Source organism: Kogia breviceps, chromosome 3 (assembly GCF_026419965.1).
Source record: "Kogia breviceps isolate mKogBre1 chromosome 3, mKogBre1 haplotype 1, whole genome shotgun sequence".
NCBI lineage: Eukaryota > Metazoa > Chordata > Mammalia > Artiodactyla > Physeteridae > Kogia > Kogia breviceps.
The window spans coordinates 34,565,063-34,586,544 of NC_081312.1; the positions used below are offsets into that span (position 1 = coordinate 34,565,063).

The 21,482-nt window shown below is 38.5% G+C and overlaps 1 protein-coding gene across 1 annotated transcript; it reads right to left on the reverse strand.

Moving 5' to 3' along the window:
* Positions 1-539: 539 nt before the first annotated feature.
* Positions 540-21,465, reverse strand: EIF2S1 (eukaryotic translation initiation factor 2 subunit alpha). Its single transcript, XM_059058408.2, has 8 exons — positions 21,015-21,465; positions 16,560-16,808; positions 11,281-11,360; positions 9,587-9,738; positions 4,884-4,990; positions 3,211-3,308; positions 2,115-2,258; positions 540-1,088 (listed from the first exon to the last, which is right to left on the reverse strand). The coding sequence occupies exons 2-8, from the start codon at positions 16,798-16,800 to the stop codon at positions 963-965; spliced, it is 948 nt and encodes a 315-aa protein (XP_058914391.1). The 5' UTR covers positions 16,801-16,808; positions 21,015-21,465; the 3' UTR covers positions 540-962.
* Positions 21,466-21,482: the final 17 nt, after the last annotated feature.

Here is a 21,482-nt window from a genome sequence, read left to right on the forward strand (position 1 = left end):
AACATAGAAAAACCATTGTAATTGTGTTCAAACAGATCCCTACTCTGTTATGAAGAGAACTGAAGCTTCTAGGTGGCACCTAGCAAATATTTTACTGGAAAAAAAAAAAAAAAGTTGGGCAATGAGACTCAAATAACTTAATTTAAAAAGCAGCATCTTTTTCTTAAAAAACAAAAATTACACCCCCAAAACCTTTACCACCCTGAATTACAAACTCAAGGCAAGCAGCTTAGCATACCAACAAGGACCAGTGTGATAAATTCTCCCTCATACCACGTTGTCATCAGTCTCAAATAGGTAAAAGGCACACAACCAATGTAATTCTTTAGTTACATTTTAAGGCTTTTTCCCCCTAGGAGTAAACTTTCACTAATTAAAATTATGTTCTCTAAACCCTCCCTTTGAAAGGATCTGCTATATTGATCCTTTAGGTCACCTGCCTTTATATTACTACATTTCAAATAAAATGAAGATAACAGAATTAGGGTCTTAGTAATCATAATGCTTTTAACTGGTGACAATAAGGAAGAAACCTATGGTTAAATATCCCAGAAATTTATTTAATGTTTGCTTGATACATTTTATATAGAAAGGTTGGAGGACTATTTGCTTTGGGGTGCCCCTGGTAAATCTCATGGAGACACTGAACTACAAAGGGGTGCCAATCTGGAGACATCAGAAATGGAAATCACACGCCCCATTTTATGACTGTTCTTAAAGATTTGTCTCTAGTGAAATCAGGCCACTCCCTTAAAAAATGCTCAAGGTGTCAGAGCTACTGTGCGAAAACAGCTGACATTTAGGAGGGCATTTCACGGTTTGGTCTGTCGGAACATTTAAATACTTCGAAATAAAAAATATTCAGCTTTGAAGTTTTCAATACTGGAAAACTTTCAAGTCTAGGGTTAACAGCCAGGAAGGCTGCTTTGTGTTCCTTAAACTGGACTCTGTTGCCCACAAAGTTAATCTTCAGCTTTGGCTTCCATTTCTTCTGCATCATCATCTCCATCCACTTCGGCATTTTCTCTCTCAAGCCTCTCCAGCTGCCTTGCAAGTTCAGTCTCATCTGTATCTGTGACCACTTTGGGCTGTGGAAGCAGAGGCACAATTTCAAAGTGAAGTAGATAAACAGTACACAAATTCAACTTCAATACTATTACTGCCTGGTATTTTAACTCTTAAAAAAACACTTTGCTAACAACTCTGCCCTATCTGTTCACTTTTGAGTGCTGAAATATAAATAAATAAGTATATATAAGTATAAATTCCATGAAATAAATAAGAAAGAAATTTATGACAGTTAAGACAATACAGGAAAAGAAAACATATATTAAAACCTAATACAGGGCTTCCCTGGTGGCGCAGTGGTTGGGAGTCCGCCTGCCGATGCAGGGGACACGGGCTCGTGCCCTGGTCTGGGAGGATCCCGCATGCCACGGAACGGCTGGGCCCGTGAGCCATGGCCGCTGAGCCTGCGCGTCCGGAGCCTGTGCTCCGCAACGGGAGAGACCACAACAGCGAGAGGCCCGCGTACCGCAAAAAAAACCCAAAAAACCTAATACATTTTCTGTAATTTCTAACAAGCTAGAATGGAAAATATATGAAAATAATTGCGGTGGCTGTATCTTTCAAATACACAAAAAGATATCCTTTAAAAATGCATCTTCTGGCTTCAAAATAAATTACTTACTATTCCTTTCCACAGAAGAAATTGTTTTGAAAATTATATATGAAAATTAGTTTTTGTTCTTGTTGAGATGAGGAAAGTATGAGACTATTCTTGTTTTTAATTCTGAAATCAAATTTTAAGCATTCTACATTAAATTCTGGCAATAACCAATCACTTATTTTCATTGTCTGTTTGTTTCCTTTTTGGGGATCAGTGACTGCAGTCCTAAATAACCATCCCATGATAGTTCTTATTTACTTATAAAAACCCTTTTAGGAACTCTCTGAGTCAATGATTATTTTATGCTTAGGGGAGTTGTAATCTTAAACGTATCTCATGTTTTAAAATGTCTCCGATTAGATATTTTAGAATGCAAATCACTTAGATCATTTAAATTTCTTAAGAACTTTAAGAACAAGGCAAAAACCCCCAGTATTGACCTCACCTCCATTTGAACATTGAAGACGCCCCTCTTTTCCTCAATCTTTTCTTTTATAACAGCCATAGCTTGGTTGAGGACAGAGAGGCCTTCTGTTCTCTCCAGGGTGGTTGTAGTCATTACATACCGAGGAGGAGCTATTAGATTAATCTAAGGAAGACAAAATTCAATTATGAATGTACCTATACAACACACAACAATGAGGATGTTTGAGAATAGTTTTGCTTATCTGCTGCTTTAACAACAAATCACCCCAAAACTTACTCCCAGTTCGGCAGCACAGCAATTTGGAGTAGTTTGTTAAAGTAGCCGAAGCTAACTGATACTATGATCTAATCCAGTAGTATAAACAGGCTACTGTAATGCCAGATATGAAGGATTATGATTTCTGGGTCTTTGGTGGCTAAACTAACTATAGCTATCATTGGCACAATGGATAATTTGTCTCTAAAATTCCTGTCTGGGGCTTCCCTGGTGGCGCAGTGGTTGAGGGTCCGCCTGCCGACGCGGGGGACACGGGTCCAGGAGGATCCAGGAGGATCCTGTGTACCGCGGGGTGGCTGGGCTCGTGAGCCATGGCCGCCGAGCCTGCGTGTCCGGAGCCTGTGCTCCTCAGCGGGAGAGGCCACAACAGTGAGAAGCCCGCGTACCACAAAAAAAAAAAAAAAAATGCTGTTTGGTTCCAAACTAAACTGATAGAAGAAATTCTTCTATGAGATTCTGAATAACAACCATCCAGTTAATTTTATTGCTAATGAAAGATTCAAGGCAAACCTCTTGAAAGCTGTGTGTGAATATGAGAGAATAAGTTGTTCTTTTCAAGATTCTATGAGCATTATGGGCACAGTGACTCTTTACTGTAAAGGAGGTTTGGCATAGCTGGCCCCTTGGCACTAAATACCAACAGGAATCTCTATCCACTGTGACAGTAGCAGTAGCTACAACAAAAAGCCTACACATAATTGTAAACATCTCCTAGAAATACCATATCAAGAACCACTTTTCATAACATTTGTTGTGAAACATGATCATTAAAAAAAATCTGGTTTGATTTGGTTTAGGTGATTTTGGTTTATCAGGGAGGGAAAAAATGACTACTCACCTTGATGGGCATGGTTTCTGTAGAACAATTCAAACCTGCTCTCAGGGCTTCTTTTACAGCATCAATACCTTCATAACCATAACAAGCCACTTCAATATCTAAAATTATAAAAATTCAAAAGCTTATACCAAAAAAATGCAATTTTTTTTTAGAGGTTTAAAAGAAATCAAAGACGTGACAAATGCACTAGTATTCAAATACGTATGAAAGCTTTCAGCATCCTTTCAATTAGAAATCAATCCCAGCCATTAATTTTCATAATTAAAAATATCTGGGGCTTCCCTGGTGGCACAGTGGTTGAGAGTCCGCCTGCCGATGCAGGGAACACGGGTTCGTGCCCCGGTCCGGGAAGATCCTACATGCCACAGAGCGGCTGGGCCCGTGAGCCATGGCCGCTGAGCCTGCGTGTCCGGAGCCTGCGCTCCGCAACGGGAGAGGCCACAGCAGTGAGAGGCCTGCGTACCGCAAAAAAAAAAAAAAAAAAGTCTGAATATGCACTGAAATTATATTTTCTCATTCACATCAAGCCCCTGAATGATGAAACTATTAAAAAAACAGAGAAATTTAACAAACACCTTGAATTTTGGCTATGTCTGAGTTAAAAGTCATGATTTCAACCCCTCTGTGCTTCAGTTCCTTATTTGTAAAATAGAGATAAGGAGGACTGTGATGAAGACTGAATGAAATAATAACCACAAATTATTTAGAACCGTTTAAAAACTGCATACCCTCCGACCCAGCAATTCTACTTTTAAGAATCTGCCTTACTGAACACTTGTATAAATGGGTAAGTGTATGTGTATAAGGGTATTAATTTGCAGTGTTTTTTGTAATACAGTAGACCCTTGAACAATACAGACTTGAACTGCATGGTCTGCTTACAAGTAGAATTTTTCAACAGTAAACACTACAACACTACACAAACCATGGTAGTTGAATCTTGAACTTGAAACCACAGATATGGAGGGCTAAGTTATATGTGGATTTTTGACTGTGCAGAGGGTGGGTGACCCTAACTCCCCCACGTCACTCAAGGGTCAACTGCTGTAAAAAGACTGGCACAACCTAAACACTCATCAAGAGGAGACTGGCTTATATCAAGGTTTATCATTCTATGGAATATTACTTAGCTATTCAAAATGAGAAAGATCCCTGTGTTCTACATGGAAGGGCAGCCATGATACACCAAGTGGAAAAAGCTAGTTGAAGAAAATTTTGCATAGTATGACCCCATCCTTATAAAAACATAAAAATTTACATCTGAATATAAACAGCATACATTCCTATACACCACATGTGTATAGGAAAAATCTCTGCTGAAAGAATATACTGCAAACTAACATAACAGTGGTTAATCCAGAGGCCTGGGAGGATATTACTGGACTGTTGGAATTTTAAAGCATGCACTAAAACAAAATAATCGCTGCCCCCCATGTCCCAGAAAGCGGGCTAACTTAAGGTTAGCTGAACTCATTTACTTGTGTCAATATATATGTATTTTATAATTCAGTAAAAGCAAAGATAACTTAATTTCTTTAACTTTTCTTGTTATGAAAAATGTTTAGAAAAAGGTAGATGTTGATGTAGCAACATATTCTTTGGTGAGGCTCATTATGTAACAGCTTTTTTGGTACATGCAAAATATTTTAAACATCATTTAAAAAATCATTTACCTGCTCGAATTTTGACAGCCTGTGGAGTCAAACGCCTATTAATATTGTTAATGAGTACTTCCCGTTCATCTTCATTCAAATCTAAGCCATCCAAAATAGATGGGTCTCTGATAATTAAAAAAAAAAAACACACATACACAAAACAAAATGTCAAGGTTACTTTACTGATAATTAGTACACCAAACATAATACCACAGAATAAGGTTTAAGAGCACAGCCTTCAGTGTCAGAATTAGAGTTCAAATCCTAGCTTCACAATTTAATCACTATGTGTTTTGGGGCCTTTCTAGACCTCAATTTCCAAATATGTAAAATGCAAATGAAAACTATATCTCACTGGATTGTAGTATTAAATGAGATAATGCAAGTAAAGCGCTTAGTTAGGCCTGTATGACAAATAGAAAACACCCAATTGATTATTATTAAAAGAAAAATTTTAGAGATCTAGGTAAAGCAAGCAATTTAAAATGTCTCCTATACAGACATACTTCGAAGATACTGCAGGTTCAGTTCCAGACTGCCACAATAAAGCATGTATAGCAATAAAGTGAGTCACGCGTTTGGTTTCTCAGTGCATACACAAGTTATGTTTACACTATACTGTAGTCTATTAAGTGTCCAATAACATTATGTCTAAACAATGTATATAACTTAATTTAAAAATACTTCATTGCTAAAAAAATGATAACCATCATCTGAGTCTTCAGGGAGATGTAATCTTTTTGTAATAGTAACATCAAAGATCACAGATCACGGTAACAAAATAATGAAAAATTTTGAAATATTGCAAGAACTACCAAAGTGTGACACAGAGACATGAAGTGAGCAAATGCCGTTGGAGAGCTGGCGCCAACAGACCTGCTTGATGAAGCGTTGCCACAAACCTTCAATTTGTAAAAAAAAAAAAAAACACAGTATATGCGAAGTGCAATAAAATGAGTTATGCCTATACGTCTCACATCCCACTATAATTAAGCATTTCCATGTAATTAGCAGTCCCTGCTTCAAGGAGCTTAAAAAGAACAAAAACATGGCAAAATTAAAAAAAACAAAAAAACAGAAGTGCATCCCTGGGGGTGAGGAGAGGAAGATATTAGTGGGGTCAGGAAGGGCTTCATGGGTGAAGTGGCATTTCATCTGACCCTAGTAAGAGCCACAAACAGGGACCACTGTCTTAGTCACTGGCATGTTTGCTGAACGAATTAACAAATGGAAAAAATGAAATGACGACTAGAAGAATGGTAGAATTTTAACGAGCTAAGGTAGAACTTAAAGTTTTAAGAAAGTTATGACATAACTGAAAGACAAACCAACAGAAAATGAGGAAATGAGACAAACAGATGTTTCACAGAAGAAATACAAATGGTCAATAAACATATGAAATGCTGTTAACTTTACCAACTACCAGCAAACTGCAAATCAAAACAAGACACTAGGGCTTCCCTGGTGGCGCAGTGGTTGAGAATCTGCCTGCCAACGCAGGGGACACGGGTTCGAGCCCTGGTCTGGGAAGATCCCACATGCCGTGGAGCAACTAGGCCCGTGAGCCACAACTACTGAGCCTGTGCGTCTGGAGCTTGTGCTCCGCAACAAGAGAGGCTGCGACAGTGAGCGGCCTGCGCACCGCGATGAACAGTGGCCCCCGCTCGCTGCAACTAGAAGAAAGTCCACGCACAGAAATGAAGCCCCAACACAGCCGGAAAAAAAAAAAAAAAAAAAAAAAAGACACTACTGTACATCAATCAGTTTGGCAAAAAAAAAAAAAAAAAAAAAAAAAATCTGAGATATATACCAAATGTTAATGAAGAGGGAATATAAATTGTAGAACCAATTTGGAGAGTACTTTGGCAAAACTAAGTAAATTTAAAGGTGCATATATCAATCCTATGACCCAACAATTCTATTCCTAGGTATCTTAGAAATTCTCAAACGTTGTACAGAGAGACATGTACATGGACATTCATCATAGCAGTTTTGAAAAGTAGGGGGATAAAAGGGTGGAGGAGATTATGTAAAAATCTCTTTATAGAGGAACAAATAAAGCATATTCTCACCACAAAATACTATATAGAAATTAATATGAAGTAGGCATACATCTATCAATTTGGAGAAATTCTGGTCAATAATAGCATTACGAGTAAAAATGTAAAGTACAGAAAAGCTTGTTACAATGATAAAATAAATTTATTTTTTTTGTTTAAACAAATTAAATATTTAAACATAAAAAAGATTCTATACTTTTCATAACCTATCCACACATGTATATGTATATAAATGATAATGATACATAGTAATTTCAGAATAGTGGTTACCACTGATAAGTGACCGGAATGGCTTGGGAGGAATAAAATATTGTTTCCAACAATCTCAAAAACTCTATTTAATTATTTAATTAAGAGAAAAAAAAATTAAGCACATGTGGCACAGAATTATCATGAGTTAAATCTGGACAGTTGCAACATGTCTGATGAAGCAAGAAAAGAATGTGAACGGTGATAAGTGAATGTTAATTCGTTAAGATGAATGTTAATTTGTTAAGAATGTAACCTGTTATTTGTTAAGAATGCAGAGTGGTAACGGAGAAGGGGTGGAGGCAGAAGCTAGAGAGGTAAGTGGGGCTGCTAATGACAGCAAACCAAGGTAAGACATGTACTGACTGAGGAGTCCAGGATTGAAGTCAGGGAGGACAGAAAAATAAAGCAGTGCTTGATGGTTAATAGCATAAGCTCTGTAGCGTAACTACAATGCCTGTGTTTGAGGCTCTACCGTTTGGTTGCTGTGTGAACTTGGACAATTTAATCTTGTCTCAATTTCCTCATCTATAAGATAGGAATAATAATAACACTTATACCATAGGTTGTTGTGAGAATTATATAAATGTTAGCTGTTATTATTATTCTCACCTTTCCCACAAGGTGATATTAAATAAAAAAGTCACATGAGGGGAGGGGGTAAACTAGAAGGTATTTGGAGCCTCTGATGAGTAGGCCTGATGGAGGTTCTAACAGTTCTAAGCCCCACTTGGCCATTCTGAGGGCTGAGGAGACCAATAACCCTTGGCAGCACAAGGGCTGGGAAAGTAACAATGCAGTGGTGAGCCTGCTTGTGAGGTATTAACATCTAGGAAGGACTGGGAGGTGCAGAAGTAGAGCAGTAAGTACAGAGAACTTAAGAAATCTGGCTGTTAAAAAGAGAGGACACAGTGCTTGCAACAGGAGAAAGTAGAGGGGAGGCTGAAAAGTTCATTTTTAGTATAAATGGGAGAAATGTGAGCATGTTTTTATGCTGATGGAGCAAAACCAATAAAGAAAAAGGCTGAAGACCCAAGAGAGGAAATAGTACATGGAAAGACATCCCTTAGGAATAGCTGGGCACAGGTGGTAAGATTACTTTGAGAGCAGGAAGGATCCGAATTCCAGTATGACAGGAGCACAGGAGGCAGTGACAGGTGGGATGGAGATGAGTTGGCTGAGAAAGTGGAAGGAAGTAGAGGTGATCCTGTGCAATGGCTCCTATTTTCTTTTTTAGGTAGTGAGCGCACCAAGTGAGAGTGAGAGGAGAGGGACAGAGTGGGTATCTGAGGAAGAGTGTAGAGAAGTTCTAAAATAGCCAATCTAAGAATGAGAGGAAGAAGTGACCAGGAGCAAAGAGAATGTGGGGCAGCAGTTAAGGCCCAGCTGAGGTTGGAGACCATGAATATGCAGTGGCACCAACCTGCAAGACTGTGGTTTTTCCTAGCAGCACCCAGCAGTCTACAAGTGCAGAGAAGGCAGGAACATCGCTCCAAGGCTGGATGTAACAGAAGGAAAAACAGGGCAAAACTCATGACACTGGCAAGAAAGTTGTTGAAATGATGGACCATGGTGTGTCTATGCTGAATAAGAAAGAGAAGGCAGGAAAGGGTGAAAAAGGGAGAAAAAAAAAAGGTTTGGATTCAGAGACTGATAATAATAAGAATTAAAATGACACAGAGTAGGACTAACTGTGGGAGCTGGAAGGACAGGAAGCTGTGGTGAAAGAACAGAATGTGTGAATTACAGGTTTCGGAGACACAGCAAATCCTGGTGACAGTAAGACCCAGGGTGAGGCCATATGGAAGACTAGCTAATGTGGCATGGGCTGAAGGTCTAAGGAACTGAGGTAAAGAAAACAAGTTTTAAACAAAACATCTATGTTGGCCCTGAAGTCACCTAGGACAATAACAGAACTAGGAGAGGAAAGTATGTAAGACAGTAGTGTGAGATGAAACCATATGGTTTACAAAACTACATAACTATGGTACACCAAATCATATAGGCTCGGCTTTATAGGATTGGCCCATATCATGGGCCTATTATACTAAAATATTTTAATCTAAATTTGGCAAGGACTTAATACATGAATGTTGTGCTATTAAATGTCAGGCTCTTGGGCTTCCCTGGTGGCGCAGTGATTAAGAGTCCGCCTGCCGATGCAGGGGACACGGGTTCGTGCCCCGGTCTGGGAAGATCCCACATGCCGCGGAGCGGCTGGGCCCGCGAGCCGTGGCCGCTGAGGCTGTGCTTCCGGAGCCTGTGCTCCGCAACGGGAGAGGCCACAACAGTGAGAGGCCCGCGTACCGCAAAAAAAAAAAAAAAAAAAAAAAAAGTCAGGCTCTCAACTTGTGTGCTAGACCCAGCAGCCGTAGTATCAATGGAGAGGCAGAGCTAAGAAGGTGTTCTTACGAGACTGCGTGCTTAAATGCATCATAGGCACCGTATCCGGGTCTCTTGTACTTGTCATCGAAGACCCAAGCAGTCCTCTGGAACAGGCTTTCTAGCTGCTCATCCTTTGTATATTCTAAGACCTCAGCAACATGACGAAGAATGCTGTAAACCTAGAAACAAAATGAAGAGCTCAACAATTCAAAGGTAAGAGATCTATATTAAAAAACAAAAACAGATATTTTTACATTTTAGTAGATAGCATATAAAAACAAACGTTTGGTTAATTTGACAACACTAATTCCTTAACAACAAAAGATCACCACACAAATTCTTTCTCCATAGAGAAATATTCGCTTTTCCATAATAATGACTCAAGTGGGTATAACAAGTACAACTAGTATAGCATTTACAACCTACCACCCAGATCAAGTCAATTCTGGGACAAACAAACCTCTCTGAATATATTTCCTCATCTGGAAAAGGGAGATACTAGTATCTTTCCTTTTTACTGTAGTGAGTTCTTACACAGATCAAAATGTAAGATATTATTACTACTCCATGAGAGCATGGAACCTGGATGGAGATTTTATTACTTCTTCTGCTCTGTTATCATTTAACAGTTATCCTTCAATCCTACCCACCTCCTACCCAATGCTGCCAAACTCTTTTCCTAATCTCCTAAACATAAAAGGGCTTAAAGAAGAGAAAGAGTATAAAGAGGCCTTCATGTTAATTACACACAAAATCTGAGTGAGGAAAAATACGAACATTCTATCGTCTTATTATCCTAATAATATCTATTATGCTCATTTTACAATATCCTAGGGGAACAAAACAAAATGGAAGTTTCCTAGAGTAGTGCTTCTCAAATCTAGACTTGGTGGGACTTGAAAGATTTGGGTAATGGTCTGATGGCTTTTAGATTTATACTCTCTTTTACTGGGGTTAAGCAAGATTTTTAAAATCTTTTCTTCATGTAAACACTGTTTTCTTGGCATTTTATCTTGAGGACAGAAACACACATGGCAGAGGAACAAAAGACACAAGAGAAGGGTAGAGAAAACAGAACCAATGGAAACTGCCGATAAGCACTGAGGATCTAGGGAATAAAGGAAAATCTAAATAGGACCAGAGAACAGAAAAATACAGAAAGATGAGAATGAAGAAATGACTGTCCTTGCTTTATTAGTGCTTACTGAGGAAATTACAGCAAAACTAATAAGGAAAAAAAAGCAAGGCGGGTGAGGGGTGGGGTAGAGAACCACACTAAGTAACAGGCCCTGCCTTGCTTTCCTGGATTCAAAGACATTTTACAAACCTTTGCTCATTCTTAACAAACAATAGCTGGTTGTCTCTGTGATCCTTATCCCAGAAGAGTTGAAAGTCAAAAACTACATGCTGCGACAAGCCCAATCAGCTGAAATCACCCATAGTTAATTTCACCTAAAATAGCTTAAAAACACTAATGGTCCAGTACTGATTTGAGAATATTACACATTAAGCAATGCTTTAAGGTAGTAACATCATGAGACAAGAACACTGAAGTCATACTCTTTTGAAATAAAGTCTTCAAATTGTTTTTCTATGTAACACAGAATGAGAAATGAAAATATTGTTGCAGAAAATGTAGGTTTTGTTTCTGCCAGGAACACACCATGCAGATTATTAAACACATCAAATGGTGAACTAATTTGATTAAAAAATCAACTTACAGTTTTGGATTTAGTAAATTTATCTTCACATTTGATTGCTTCCTCTGGAGAAACTCTTCTTTTTGACAAATCAATATATCCTATATGAGAAAAATTTGAAAAAATTATCTCTGTCCAGGTGCCAAAGAATCACTGTAACAATATTCACCACCAGACTGTTGGGCTGGCATACCTACACTTATTCCCCATTAAAACGTATCAACAAAATACTGCATAAAAAGTACAAGATAAGAGATTTTTATTTTCAGAAATGAATTTTTATCATCTTGTAACTGCATATTCTATTACCTTAGTGGAGGGAATAATTTTCAATTATCCAAATGAGAGCTAAAGCCAAAAGACACTGTATTTGTCTATTTGGCATCCATTCATCACAGGGTCAACTGCATTAACTATATTTTCTGTATTCTTGATGCTCTGACATTTGTGGCCTGGCTGACTGGGGAAGAGACTTCCCTGCCTGGCACTAGCCAATTCTTAGAGTTGGCAAAGGCCTCAATGGAAGCAGCCTTTTACATGCAAATCAACCAATCTAGAGCCCATACCCCCAATCATCTCATCAAAGTTCCACACAGCAGGCCAATATTATCCCATGCCCTAAACCAGCATAGAGCCAGGTACCAGACAACTAGGGACAGCCCCAATGCACCAAGCCCTGCCCAAACTATTCAAATGAGCCAACCCTAAACTGTTTACGCGACCTGCCTTGCCTTTGTCATGGAAACCTCAATAAAATTCTGGCCTAGGCTTTCCCCTTGCTCCTTCTACCTCCTGATCAAAACCATGCTTCCCAGGGAGATCAGCTCTGTGTTTTGTGACCACCTAGAGGGGTGGGATAGGGAGGGTAGGAGGGAGGGTGACGCAAGAGTGAAGAGATATGGGAACATATGTATATGTATAACTGATTCACTCTGTTGTAAAGCAGAAACTAACACACCATTGTAAAACAGTTATACTCCAATAAAGATGTTAAATAAAATAAAACAGCTTTGGGTACACACACACAAAAAACCCCTGTGCTTCTTCATGTGGCTTTGCATGGCATGCTGGGTCCCCATCTCTTGGGAAACTTTAATAATAAAAATGTTCTTTCAATGGCATTGGACTCTCCATGTCACCAGTCACCTCCATAAATAAAAGTCCCATGGGTACACAATGAGACAAGTAGTTAAATGTATTTTAAAGAATTAAGAGGGAGCTCCCCAATGCTCACTGCAGCACTATTTACAATAGCCAGGACATGGAAGCAACCTAAATGTCCATCAACAGAGGAATGGATAAAGAAGATGTGGTACATACATACAATGGACTATAAAAAAGAACAAAGTTAACGCCATTTGCAGCAACGTGGATGGATGGAGAGATTGTCATACTGAGTGACGTCAGACAGAGAAAGACAAATATGACATCGCTTATATGTGGAATCTACAAAAAGTGTACAAATTAACTTATCTACAAAACAGAAACAGAGTTACAGATGTAAAAACAAACTTATGTTTACCAGGGGATGATGGGGGGAGGGATAAATTGGAAGATTGGGATTGACATATACACACTACTATATATAAAATGGATCACTAATAAGGACCTACTGTATAGCACAGGGAACTCTACTCAATACTCTGTAATGGCCTACATGGGAAAAGAATCTAAAAAGAGTGGATATATGTATATAACTGATTCACTTTGCTGTACGCTGGAAACTAACACGATATTGTAAATCAACTACACCCCCATTTAAAGAAAGAAGAAGAATAAAGAGGGAGAAAATGGTTTTTTACGTTTACCCACATATTTTCCATTTCAGCCATCACAGCGCTTCAGCCTGAACAACTTCCTTTATCATCTCTTATAATGTAGGTCTTATCTGGTAATAAATCCCCCTAGTTTCTATTTACCTGAAAATGTTTTCATTTGATTTTTGTTGTTGAATATTTTCTTCAAATACAGAATTCTGGTTTGACAGTGTTCTTTCAGTGTTTTACAGATATCATTCAATGCTCTGACATTCATTATTTCCAATAAGAATGTCACAGTAATTTGTATTACTGTTCCCCTATAAATAACATCATTTTCCTCTGGCTACATTGAAGATTTTCTGTTTTTCAATAGTTTGGTATGCCTAAATGTGGTCTTAGTATTTATCCTGCTTCAGGTTTGCTGAGCTTCTCTAATATATAAACATTTTTTTTCCTCAGCAAATATGGGAAACTTTTGGCCATGGTTTCTTCAAATATATTTTCTGTTCTTTCTTTTTCTCCCCTTCTTTTGGAATAGAGCTTTTGATAGTTGACAGGTTGTTGTGTTTTTTTCCTCAGTTCTTCAGATTGGTTCTTTTTAAATGAACTACCTTCAAATTTCAAGGAGCCTTCTGTCACCTTTTATTTGCTGTTAGCCCATCCAGTGAATTTTTAGATATATTTTTCATTTCTAGAATTTATATTTAGTTCTTTATGAGAGTTTCTAATTTCTCCACTGAGATTTCATTTTGTTCATTGACTATTACCATATTTTCCTAATATCTTTGAGCAGTTATAACATTTACTTTAAAATGCTTATCTGCTAATTCCAACATTAGGGTGATCTCTAGGTCAGTCTCCACTGATTACCTTTTTTGTATGGGTCATATTTTCCTGTTTCTTCAACTATTTAGCAATTTGAGTTGTATCCTTGACATTAGGAAAGATATGTGGCACACTGTGAATTCCTTTAGGTTCCTCTTAAGGACACTGAATTTTTTCTTTTTTTTTTCTGGCTGCTCCACACGGCTTGCGTTTCCTGACCAGGGATTGAACCCATGCCCTCAGCAGTGAAAGCGAGATGTCCCAACCACTGGGCTGCCAGGGAATTCCCAAGGATACTGAATTTTTGTTTTAGCAGTTAGCTTGTCTGAATTCAAAACTCTAAGCTCTGTCTCCCCAGATGGAAAGCAAACAAAATTTGTTTAGATTTTTACCCTATTGGGCAACAGTCTACCCTGTGTATTACTAGTTTCACAGGCTGGCCAGAGATTTCAGCAGAATTTATATATAAACTTGGGGGCTCTCCCTCTGTGTCTCTCCTTTTTCTAATCCCTATCACCACTTTCCAACTGTTGTGGTTGTCCAGAACTCTCATCTCTGGCTCTCAAGCCATTAAGACTGTAGGTTTTCCCCTAGAATTTTTGATGCCCTGCTTGGAAGTTGTCTGTAACATGCACTCAGTCAAAAAGCTGTAAAATTTATCCAGTGCAGTTCCTTTCTCCCAAGTGTCAACTTGCCTTCAGTTTCAGCCTGCTTTTGGTTGTTCCCACTCTACTTGAATAATTTTTACCACCCATTCAAATACTTGTTTAGGGTTTACAGCAGTTATGATGAATGGTTTATCCAATAGGACTTAATCTTCTAGTAACAGAAATGGATCCCCTCTATAGATCTTCTGCACTTTGCTTTTTTTTATCTTACCCTGGAGATCTTTTCATATCAGAATATTCAGATCGCATTCTGTATAAAATTGCCTTGCTTGGTTGTGTCATGATTTATATAACCACAATTTAGATTGCTGTTTCTTGTTTTTAATTAACATTGTAAAAACAATGCTATTATGAAAATAAATTTTTACATGTAACTACAGTACTTATACAAGTTTACCCTTTCACTTTTTCTGATGGCAGTTGAAAATGTATTTGATTCCTTTTTGTGTATATATTTCATATAATAGGAAAGCAATATAAGATAAGACACCATTCGAGGTCCTACTGGAGCAACAACAAAACACAAGTTTAAGGAATAATCTCAGTCTTCAAGCACTTTAATAAATGGAAGCTGGGGAGGGTGCTACAAGTAAGTCATATCAAAGCATTTAGAATAATCAATGTGCTAAGTGGTAGCACCACCTAAGGGGTAATATAAGCTGCCTTGAAAGTTTATTGTCTAAGATTATAATCAGAAAAGAAGTCAGTTATGTATAAAATTATTCATTTGCAGAAGTATCAATTAACTAGATGGCTGAGGAGATTCAGAAAGCCAAGCTCAGTCAGGGTGACTGACTGGTCTTTTAAGCATGACGGTAACCACTTCCCTGAAACTAAAACCTAACAAACTATAGTAAGATGACTGAAACCAATTATCTTAACTATATTAAGCCAGTTGAAGACAAAACCTACTCAATGGTGTTATACAATATATTTAGAAAAAAATGTGTTCACAAAGGTGAAGATTTACATGGGGTCCAAAAAAGGGGCACCCAAAGAGTAAATAAATGAATACCTATTCATCTCTGCCAGAAAGATCCCATAGGATCTGGGGGTCACAAACATTCTGATTACCAGAGACATACAATATTGGGTTTTGAGTGTGTGTCTGCAGTATATTGCTTTTTTAAAGACAAAAAATATTCCTAAAATCCATTTAGCTTTGCCCAATTTCCATCACTTATTCAATAACCTGATTACTAATCTAACTCTAAATCAATAAAAAGGCACCTGACAAATATGAATGAACTAGTACTCTGGTTTGCTTATTTGTCTCTCTGAGGTTGGTGAGTTTGGCAATGAGTTAATTATCAAGATCATGATAACCTCTGGGAATAAAATTCAAGTTACTTGGCTCACAAAAACTAGTCCTGGGATGTACTAATTAAACCACTACTGGGCTTCCCTGGTGGCGTGGTGGTTAAGAATCTGCCTGCCAATGCAGGGGACACAGGTTAGAACCGTGATCTGGGAAGATCCCACATGACGCAGAGCAACTAAGCCTGTGCACCACGACTACTGAGCCTGCTCTCTAGAGTCCACGAAGCACAACTACTGAAGCCCGCGTGCCTAGAGCCCATGCTTTGCAACAAGAAAAGCCAACGCAATGAGAAACCCATGCACCGCAACAAAGAGTAGCCCCGCTCGCCGCAACTAGAGAAAGCCCGCACACAGCAACAAAGACTCACCTCAGCCTAAATAAATAAAATTAATTAATTAAAAAGAAACAACCACCAAAAAAAAAAAACAACACACAACTTAAAAGGTCTTGTTTAGATGGTTAACTGGCATCCTTCTCTAACAATTTTGTATGTAAAAGAGTTTAAGGACAAAAGGAGGTGTTTTTTTATTCTTTCTTTTCTTTTTTTTTTTACTGCAGCCGGCAATTTACAAAAAATATATTTTAAAATAAATCATTTTAAATCAAAAAATTCCAGATATAAATTATTTAATATATGAATATTTATATATTAAATATAAATTTATATTTAATAAATAAATATAAATTTTTAAAGTTTAAATTATTTTAAATCTTTTTCTCATTTACCTTTTTCTTTGTCCACTCTGATAACAACCACACATTCATTCCTGCCAATTCGGATGAGTTTGTTTATAGAACGGATACGCCTTCTGGACAACTCACTCAGAAGAATCATGCCTTCGATGTTGTTGTATTCCAGCAAGCTGACATAAGCTCCCATTTCAGCAATGGACCTTACATTCACCATCACTACGTCTTCCACCTCAGGAAATTTGTGCTGATAAAATCTACAACTTAGACCCGGCATTCTGCAATCTGAACAAAAGAATCAAGTAAGTGTTCAGTTAAGGTCAAAATTTTAAAATGTCAATTTTCCACATCTTGCCGCTGGAAGAAGTTATCGGTTTTCTCCCCTCTTTAAACTTCTTAAATGGTACCAGAAAACAGAGGAATGTTCAGGAACCAAGATTTAATTTTTTTTTGCTCCACATTTTTTAAGGCTTGCGTGATTCTTTACCATCAGTTTCAGAGGAATCATAAAAAATAATGACCATTTACAAAGTCCTGACACTGAAAGATTAAACCTTAACAGTCAAATATTATTTTAATACTTTAAGAAATAACAGGGCTTCCCTGGTGGCGGTTCAGAGTCCGCCTGCTGATGCAGGGAATACACGTTCGTGCCCCGGTCCGGGAAGATCCCACATGCCACGGAGCGGCTGGGCCCGTGAGCCATGGCCGCTGAGCCTGCGCGTCCGGAGCCTGTGCTCCGCAACGGGAGAGGCCACAACAGTGAGAGGCCCGCGTACAGCAAAAAACAACAACAACAACAACAAATGATAGGAAGAATCACTACTATTATAAACCTGTCAGAAACACTAAAGCTACTCTTCTTCCAAGTCAGCTAAGACTGGATATGCTACCGCCTACTATATAAAGGGAAGGCTCTTCCAACAAATTAAATCCTAACCCTAACCATATATCAAATGATATACTCTGTTATTTATTATAGCCAAAATTATAGTATCACATGTCAAGACAAAAACAAAAAATTTATTAATCACAAAAGACACTAAATTTAACTAAAATGTATCCTTCTCTCTGAATTTTTTTCCACTTAAACTTGAATTTAATTCACAACTACCATAATTTTTAGCTTCCACTTCTTCCATTACTCCCAAATATTCTTCTCTTTTGTTGAATAGTTATACCCAAGCTCGAGAACAGCTTTATAGATTCCCACTACTATAAAGTTCAAGTTTCTCTTAACCTCCACTTATTAAATATATTTAAAACTATACCCTTTGATCCACCCAACCTACTTTCAACACCACTCCTTTTATGACCCACAGGCCTAAAATCATACGATATGTAGAAATACATTTTTAAAAGGAAGCTCTCAAATTAATCATAGTTGATAATTTTCATGTTTTTCTGCTAACCTTAACTAATTTACTATTGTCAAAGCTCAGATGACAGGCAATAATAAGACCTAAGGTCATATGAAAAATTTGTGAAACTTCACCTACTTATTTATTTTCCTTATTAATTGGGAAATAAGACTGTCATTACTTACCTTAAAGATGGAACACCTACATCCAGCTCATAGAACACCAGAGTTCTGCTTCAGAGCAGTTTGAGAACTGCTACCTGCACCCACATGTTTCTTCCTAGTGGCTTACCCACTGATTTATACATTTTTCCACTACCTACAGGGTCCTATATTATCTGGCCACTGCCTATCTCCCTGAGGTATCACTTTCCTCCTAGTCTACCCCATTTTATAGATGAAAAACATGAAGCATGGGTTAAGCATCTTGTTTTTTGTCATATACTGCTAACAAGTGACAGTCAAAATTTGAACGTATGAAGTCTGAATCCACAATTTGTGTCTTATTCATCAGGCTATATTTTCTCTCAATATCACTGATAAATACATGACAATCAGTAAAACATCTTAAACAAAAAGCACTATCAATGTACATATTCAGTGCTGGAACATAAACTATAAATTAGTGCAAACTTTTAGTATTAACCTATGCTGTATAACAAAAAATAAAGCTGCATATTAATAATAATGGCAGAGATATATTTCTCTTTGAAGCTTGACAAAACAGGGATTTAGCAAATAAAGGGAAGCAGACATTCAATTACCCACCAAGAAACAGCTGAGCTGGTTGTTTCACTTTTAAACAGGGCTTTTATTTTTTCTTGGACAACTGTTGTCAAATATCTGCATGTAAAGTACTAAAATTTGAGAGCTGAAAAAGTTTCAAACTGGATATAAAAATAAACGTTATGGAAATGTATGAAACAGTTTTAAGAGATTTAACAGGTGCTAACCAATTTTACTCACCAAGTTTCTTCAAATAGTAAAGCCAATAATTTTGGAGAAGCAAGACTTAATTCGATTGTAAAAGAACATAGGCAATCGTGTAAAAGAATCCTGAAGGGAGATATGGATGTTAATGCTTCAGGAGGTACAAGTCTCTTTGCAATAGACCGTGTAAATAAAGGAATACTGCTCATGGTTATGTCATTCACAGTAAAAGAAAGTAGTGGAGTACAAAAAACATCTACTTTGCAAAAAAACCTGCATAATGGTTGACAGATTTTGAACCTGTCTCCTTATTTATGGAGATATGCTAATAACACTAATTTTGAAAAAAACCAGTCAGGAAAATAGGAGTCACACACCAAGTATCTATCAGCCCTTTTACATAATTTTCAAAGCACTTCGACTTATTTTATTTCACCCTCAATAGGGTCCTCAAGTCAGGCAAGTAGCATAGGCTGACTTTGGGAATAGTTCTAGACATGGGTTCCAGACTTCGTTCTCCTACTTACTAGCCGTGGCTGCTTGGGAAATGCATTCCCATTAACTGTAGTATCTAGTGTATGCCATTACTTCACCGGTTTGCGGAGGGTATCAAATGAAATAATATACATGTGATAAAATTTGGAAAGTGTAATGTGCTATACAAATATAAGCTATTAAAAGGCAAAGGAGGTATCATTTCCATTTTGTAACTTAATTCATTAAACAATTATTTTATTATTAAAATAAAGTATTAAATGACTTCCTCAAAGACAAAAGCTTACTAAGTACAACAGGACCTAAATCCAGGTCATCTGACATTGACTCCAGAGTTCAACCCACAAAGCCTCAATATGTTAGAGTACTACAATACAGTATGTGTTCTCCAGTAAAGAACACCCATCTTTCAAAATACGTAACTGAACTCCAAGATAATTTCAAATACCCTGCAATGTCAGTAATTTTGCCTGGTCAAACGGTAGGCAGGACTTCTTAAACCACTGCATGGTCAAGTCACCATAATGGATACAGAAGTCCACATTCTTTTCCGAAGTAAAGTATGATATGATAGAGGCAACTCCCGTGATCATTCTAATTCGGCTCTAACACTTAGTTATGTTCTGAATGCTCGTTTTTACTACAGAAGTGCTACACAAATAAAGCTTTTAAACTAGTTCACTGTCATTGAAATAGGAAGTACCCATCTATAAAAACATTACTGTGCATCTTTTTGAGATGTTCTGAGAATCGCTAACTGTCCTTTGGCATCCAATGAACTGAGAAGAGGCAGTAAAGCTCTATGTAAGTAATTCCAAACTGTTGAAAGACAGTTACAAGGTTTTTTCCCCTTGGATAACAGCTTAAATCGGTAGAACAGACAAGACTTCTTTGCTACACCTTTTCCCCAAGAAACATGTTTCTTGTTAATGAACGTTAAAGTAGCCTAAGTTTGGGGCGCTGACAAAAGGGACCTAAAATTCCCGTATCTTATGTGTTTTAATTCTGCTTAACCGTAAGATCACAGCGCGTATTTCTACAAATCTATTCTCATCAGTGCTGAAACACGGCAAACCGATACGAAGAGTAATGAACTCTTCAGTAGGATCTTTTAGTTCCATCTTAAGGAGCGACTCATTCTCCAGAAACGCACCACTCCAGCAACACAGGGCGATAGGAGCTTCGATTTTTTTTTTTAATATCACTTATCAGATGAACAAACTTGGATCTTTTTTTTTAACCCAACTCTTGTCAATATCGTGGCCCAATCAACGGGTTCCTTGAAGTGCCCGGTCTGGTTACAACTGAGAGTATTTGCTGGGGCGGAAGAAAAAAAAAAAAAAAAGGATGGAACTTTCAGGTCCGGAGAGGGCAAAGTGTTCCGCGTCCCGGGGCGGGGGCGTCACGGCATTCTCCCAAGGCCGCCCCACCTCACGGCGTCCCCACTTGAAGCACACTGAAAGGGCTGTTCAGTCACTCGGCCCGCCTCTCTTCACGAAAGGCCTCCATTCGCACCATGACACCTCTGCTACACGGGGAGACCGACACGGAGCCGGCGGGCGGTGGCAGCTGTGTGCAGACACTTCCCGCGCAGAAACGGGAGAAGGAGGGGGCGTTAGCCCGGGGCCTACCCTCTATCGACCACCCATGTCACTGGACACAACCAAAGTGAATTCCTGGAGAAACCGATCGGGGCGACTAGTCACCTGAGGTATGTGTGTGAATCCCGCACTGGTGTCTGGCGCCACACTCTTCAATCGGAAAGACCAGACTTGATCCACCCGGAGCAGCCGCCGACTCTCAGCGTGCGCTTCGCTCGACCCCACTGCGCATGCGGAACCACCTCGCAGCACGCAAGCGCCAACAGGATGGCGGCCCCTCTTCGTCACTGACCATAGAGTCCAGGTCCTCCGAGAACAAAGAAGACTGTGGACCTTAGGAGGACCTGAAAAGTACGTCTTCTCGCTGTCTTTAGCTTTCGCTAAGTAACCTTCAAGGAGCAGGTAAGAGGGAGGACTCTGATTCCTCGTCCCTGAAAAAATAAATCCTCTCTGAAAGCTTTAGTCAACCACGAGGTGGCGCTGTGACCAAAGATGAAAAGTGGAGGAAGAGAAGGAGTGTACTCTTCCCTGTTCTTTCGCCTTGCCCTGCGCAGCCGCCTGGGAGCTGGAGCC

Excerpts from the sequence above, each read along its gene's own strand:
- EIF2S1 (XM_059058408.2), bottom strand. The coding sequence starts at position 16,800 with ATGCCGGGTCTAAGTTGTAGATTTTATCAGCACAAATTTCCTGAGGTG. Across the intron at positions 11,361-16,559 it reads CAGAGTGGACAAAGAAAAAG|GATATATTGATTTGTCAAAA; the intron begins GTAAATGAGAAA and ends TTTCTCATATAG. Across the intron at positions 9,739-11,280 it reads AATTTACTAAATCCAAAACT|GTTTACAGCATTCTTCGTCA; the intron begins GTAAGTTGATTT and ends TTTTGTTTCTAG.